Source organism: Grammomys surdaster, unplaced genomic scaffold, assembly GCF_004785775.1.
Source record: "Grammomys surdaster isolate TR1022 unplaced genomic scaffold, NIH_TR_1.0 80707, whole genome shotgun sequence".
NCBI lineage: Eukaryota > Metazoa > Chordata > Mammalia > Rodentia > Muridae > Grammomys > Grammomys surdaster.
The window spans coordinates 1-5,699 of record NW_021606782.1 but is presented as its reverse complement, the minus strand read 5'-3'; the positions used below and the strand labels follow the sequence as shown (position 1 = coordinate 5,699).

At 41.8% G+C, this 5,699-nt stretch overlaps 1 protein-coding gene across 1 annotated transcript; it reads right to left on the bottom strand.

Annotated features, from left to right (window-relative positions):
- Positions 1-1,398: 1,398 nt before the first annotated feature.
- LOC114635275 (protein zwilch homolog) lies at positions 1,399-4,722 on the bottom strand (the record flags this gene model as incomplete). The annotated part of the gene is made up of 3 exons (XM_028783937.1): positions 4,496-4,722; positions 4,048-4,143; positions 1,399-1,511 (listed from the first exon to the last, which is right to left on the bottom strand). Coding segments are annotated over exons 1-3 (256 nt in total), but the record flags the coding sequence as incomplete, so codon positions are not given.
- Positions 4,723-5,699: the final 977 nt, after the last annotated feature.

The window sequence follows — 5,699 nt, the reverse complement described above, 5'->3', positions numbered from 1 at the left end:
CACTGCCTTTTCCTGCTGACTAAGGGATTTCTATCAACAGGTTCTCAGGCTCCTTCTGCTTTGACTTCCTTACCATGGTGAGTGGAGATCTGTGAGAGGAAATAAAACCATTGACCCTTCACTGCTTTTGTCAGAGTATTTTATCATAGTAACAGGAAAAGAAACTAAGATATAAATTAGTATCAAAAGTAGGGTAGAAATTATATGGTGACAGGGGCCAAGTAGTGGTAGAGATGCCTTGGTTGGTGTTAATTTCCAATCGTTAGAATCTAGAATCACTTGGCATCTGAGCATATCTGAGAGATTTCCGTAGGTTATGTTAAGATTAAGTGATGTGGGTCGACCCATCTTAATCTCTTGGACAGGGGTCCTGGATGGTGTAAGTGGAGAAAGGGAACTCGGCAGCACCTGCACTCATCGACTGCTCTCTGCTGCCTGAGTGAGTGTGAATACAGGGGTGACTCTCTCTGCTTCCTGAGTGTGAATACAGGGGTGACTGGCTGCCTGTTTTAAGCTCCTGATGCCTGACTTCCCCACCTTGGACCATGAGCCAATGTAAACCTTTTTTCCCTTAAGTTCCTGTCATTAGGGTATGTTATCAGAGTAAAATGAAAGATACTAAGACAGTATCAAAAAGAATACAAAACTACTAATATTCCTACCAGTTGCTGATTAAGGAATCTGAAATTTTCTACTCTGTCAGAAAATCTTTGTAATATTTCAATGTGGCCACTTAAGGCCCATATGAATAAGAGAAGACATCACAATCAGCATGCATGAAGATAAGAATTTCTAAGGTGCTCACTCAAGAGGCCAGGGAGGAGCTAATTACACTAAGATACTAGGATACTGACACGGGCAATCTCAGAATACCAGAACTGCCAACCCTTATTCTAGCTGCAGAGAATGGATTAGGGACGAAGTATCACCAGGACTATAGTATCAAGAGAGAGCTGACATTTCCATCTCAGCACTGACCTCTCCACTGTTCCCTACTTCTTTCCTTATTCAGCAAAGGGTCTTGTTTTTCTTTTCTTCTTTTTTTTAAAAAACAGAATTATTTATCTATTTTATGTATATGTGAGTATACTGTTGCTGTCTTCAGACACACTAGAAGAGTGCATTGGATCCCATTACAGATGGCTGTGAGCCACCATGTGGTTGCTGAGAATTGAACTCAGGACTTCTGGAAGAGCAACAGCGCTCTTAACCGCTGAGCCAGTCCCAGCAAAGATTCTTTTATCCAGGATAATAAGAAAAAGCACTCACTAGTGCTCAAAACTCACTACGGCACAAAAGTCAAATTTTCTTTTAAAGTCTGTTTTATACCTACAGTTCAGGAAAAGATCTGTAATTCCTCCCTCCCGTAGAGATTTAATGACTACAGACGGTCTTTACCAGGCCCATGGGAGGTGGGGTGGTCCACAGGAGAGCGGTCGCTCAGCTGCCACACTGTTTTCCCCGTCTTCTGACTACTGCTGAGCTCCACTCTCCATTTCTGCGGCCTCTCACTGAAGAAAAAAAATACCAAAAGAAAATGAAAATGAATAAATAAATAAACTACTAACAATGAAACAGCTGCTGTTTCCTTTCTTCCTTCTAGTCAGTGAAATCCTTATGTGACAAGCACTGAGTAGGGGTATAAATAGGTCATAATCCCTGCGCTGGAGAAGTACAGTCAAGAAACATACACACATTTCAAAGAAAAATTTTTTTAGCTGGGCAGTGGTGGCGCACGCCTTTAATCCCAGCACTTGGGAGGCAGAGGTAGGCGGATTTCTGAGTTCGAGGCCAGCCTGGTCTACAGAGTGAGTTCCAGGACAGCCAGGGCTACACAGAGAAACCCTGTCTCCAAACAAACAAAAAACCAAAAAAAAAAAAAAAAAAAAAAAAAAAAACCCAAAATTTTTTAGAAAGCACTAATAGTCTAGGGCTGGAGAGATGGCTCAGCAGTTAAGAACACTGGCTGTTCTTTCCAGAAAACCAGGGTTTAATTCCCAGCACCCACATTCAGCTCACATGTCTCTAACTACAGTTCCATGGCTTCTGACACCCTCACACAGACATACATGCAGGCAAGACACTAACGAACATAAACTAAAAATAAATCATATATATATAAATAAACACTAATAGAGAAACACTGTGCAAACCAAGTGTGGTGCTGTTCTAGCACATGAGAGGCTGAGGCAGGAGAACCTACAAGTTCAAGAGCAGCTTGAAAGATAAAACATAAGAGGAGAAAACAGCATTATAAAAGAGTAGCATTTAAAAATGTTTATTTATTGAATTATTTAGTTTATTAATTTAAAAAGATTATCGTGGCAGGAGAGATGGCTCAGCAGGTAGAGGCCTGATAACTTGATTCCATGATGGGAAGGGAGAACTGATTCCCGTGAGTTGTCCTCTGACCTCCACATGTGTGCCATAGCTTACAAGCACCCAACTTCACACATATACATACACACATGAATACATAAATAAATGTAGTAAAAATTAATGTTCACTTTGGGCCATCAAGATGGCTCGTGATGAAACTGCTTGTGCCAGACATGGAAGGCTGATAATCTGAGTCTGATCCCCAGAATACACGAGAGGTGGAGGAGAACGGACTAGCAAGTTGTCCTGTGATCTCCACACCCATGCCACCGCATGTACTCGCCTACAGATAGCACACATACACATTAATAATAAATGTCTTTTTTAACCTTTTAAAAATTTAAGTATGAGACAAACAGGCACGTTCCACAGCTTATATGAAGGTCAGAAGACAACTTCTACGGTCAGTTTTCTGCTTCTGCCTTGTTTTTTGAGGACAGGCTGTCACTATTTCTGCTGTACTTTGATGAGTATTGGGGGTTCCAGTGGCTTTTCCTGTCTGTCTCCCATTTAGCCACAGGTGGAATTACATATACAAGCCATCACATGAGTCCTGAAGATCAAAGAACTTAGGTCATCCAGAGTTGTGCGGTGAGTGATTTATTTCCCAGCTGAGCTATCTTCTAACCCCACACTTTCCTAAACATCCGTCCACCCACCTTTCTATTTATTTAGTGTACATGTGAGAATGTCCATGGGTGGTGTGTTGCTATGGCAGGCATGCCAGGGTATACATGTGGAGTTCAGCCAGTTCTCTTTGAACCATGTAAGTGAGCTGAGCTCCAGGAGTTGAACTCAGGTCATATGGCGTTGACCAAGTAAGCTATGTGCCCACCCCTATTTTGATTTCTTTTTTCTCTCCACCCCCTTCCCCCCGCCTCCAGGCTGAGGTGTGAACCCAGGGCTTTGCGCTTGCTAGGCAAGCGCTGTACCACTGAGCTAAATCCCCAACCTCCCTTTTCTCCTTTTTTGAGACATTGACTCAGTCTGTAGTTCTGTTTGGCCTAGAACTTTACTATGTGGACCAGGCTGGTCTTGGAACTCATGAGAGGCACCCACCTGAGCCCTAGAATTATAGGCATGCGCTATCACACCCAGGCAAAAGCAATTTATCTGAACCTTGTTCATTTAAATTGGCAAAAAAAAAGCCCATTAGTAGCTGGACTCAGCAGTGCACTTACTTTGGAAGTGGAAACAGGACAACAAAATTTAAAGCCACTAGGTGACATAGTAAGACCCCATCTCAAAAATCAACTGATCACTGGGTATGATGGTACAAACTTTTAGTATGACAGAAGCGTCAAGAAGCAGACATGAGGAAAGAAATGTCAGGGAGAATAGCACTGGCGTGTCAAGAGTGCACAATTCTCTCACGCTCACAGCCACACCCTTGGTCCTGCTGTGCCTGTCTAGCCTCATCACTGTCTCTCAGTCTGTCATTTCTTCTCTTATTTCGCCTGAGATTTGTGACAGAACTATAAATTAACAGAACAAAGACTAGAGGCTCAAAAGTCTTAAGTGACACAAATTCTGGAAGAAGCAATATGAAAGGCCATGAGTCAGCAAGTGGGACAAGGACTACCAGGCTCAGCCACACTGGGTCATGGAATCCTACAGGAAATGGCCCAAACTGCCCATAAGGCACAATGTCATTATTAAGTTGCTTACCTTTGATACAAATTCTTTATAGCAACTGGTGTGACCGGCAACTGAAAAATGTGTTGCTCATCAAGAGGATTTTGTTTGTAATATTTTATGCAGGATCTAAAAAGATAAAACAATCGATATTGGGAATAAGAGCTGTCAGAAAAGATAAAGTCTTTCTAGACTAGGGAAACATTTTACCACTAACCAGGACACGGACAGAAGGAATGAATTCACAGCCAGAATAGTAGCAAACACCACCTCCCCACGCCTACCTTCCATCCTCTGCAAACAAAACTTAAAGACGTTTTCTTTCTAGTCAAGGAAATCTCATTCACTTCAAAAAATTTATATAGACTGATTTCTTATATAAAAACAATCTGAGTTGAGAATGTAGCTAAGTAACAGCTCACACCAGTAAGCCTGGGCTGCAAATGAGACACCATCTAAAAACGAAAGAAAAACTACTCACTGTGTTAGAGCAAAGAGCAGCTCATGCTGAGGTTTAATGAAAAGCATGCAGATGACTAGTATCTCAAGAATATGGTGGAGTTTCTGAACACGGCAGACTTGCTCCTGGGCCGTTACTGATGGAGAAATGAAGTATTCCTAGAAGACAGAAGTAGAGAAGGAAGGAAGCAAAGACTAAGCAGAGCCCTGGGAAGGAGTGGGCATTCCCTCTCCAGCTAACCCTGGATGCCTGACAGTGGGGAAAGGGAGCCAGTGATGGTGTAGAACCTTTCACCATCAAAGTTAAGCCAAGGTCTTTGCTAAGAACGCTGGACACAAGCGACACAGTCTCCTGTAAAAGCTGATCCCAGGAGGCATCACGAACGAGGACAAGTGGGCAGCCAACACTACCTATTACTGGGGATGGCAGGGCTAATCAGCAAGAATGCTCTACACATCGATCCTTACCTGGTGAACCCAAGTCTGAGAAACTAACCAAGAACCTGACAATTCCCCCTTGAACATATTACTGGCACATCGCCATAGGTTTTGGAGAAAAAAATTGGCAAGCCAAGCCAGTATCAAAAACTGTTGAACTTTCCAGTCTTATTTCTTTTCTTTATTTTATTTTTTTTTTGGGGGGAAGGGGGGGTTCGAGACAGGGTTTCTCTGTGTAGCCCTGACTGTCCTAGAACTCACTCTGTAGACCAGTATGGTCTCGAACTCAGAAAACTGCCTGCCTCTGCCTCCCAAGTGCTGGGATTAAAGGCATGCGCCACCACTGCCTGGCCCAGTCCTGTTTCTGAGATCCAACCTAATAATCCAGCGGAAATGATAAACAGACTTTGACAACAGCCAAGACTCTAGCTTCCTGGAGTGTACACTTTGTATAATTCTTTCCCCTTGAGTGAACCTAGAACTTACAAACATGATGTGGTTTTACTGCCACAACTAGGCCATTAATAGACTATGCATTAATCAATAATATATAATATTAATACATAATATATTAGCATATATACTAATAGGCTATGCACTATTTAATAATATGTAAAATATACAATATGCATTATACAATATGATATATAGCATGTTATATACTGTTATATATAATACTATTTATATCACCATATATATTACTGATTAATGCATAGTCTGTTACCTAGTTATGACAATAAAACCACATCATGTTTTAAGTTCTAGGCTCATATGTAATATTATATATA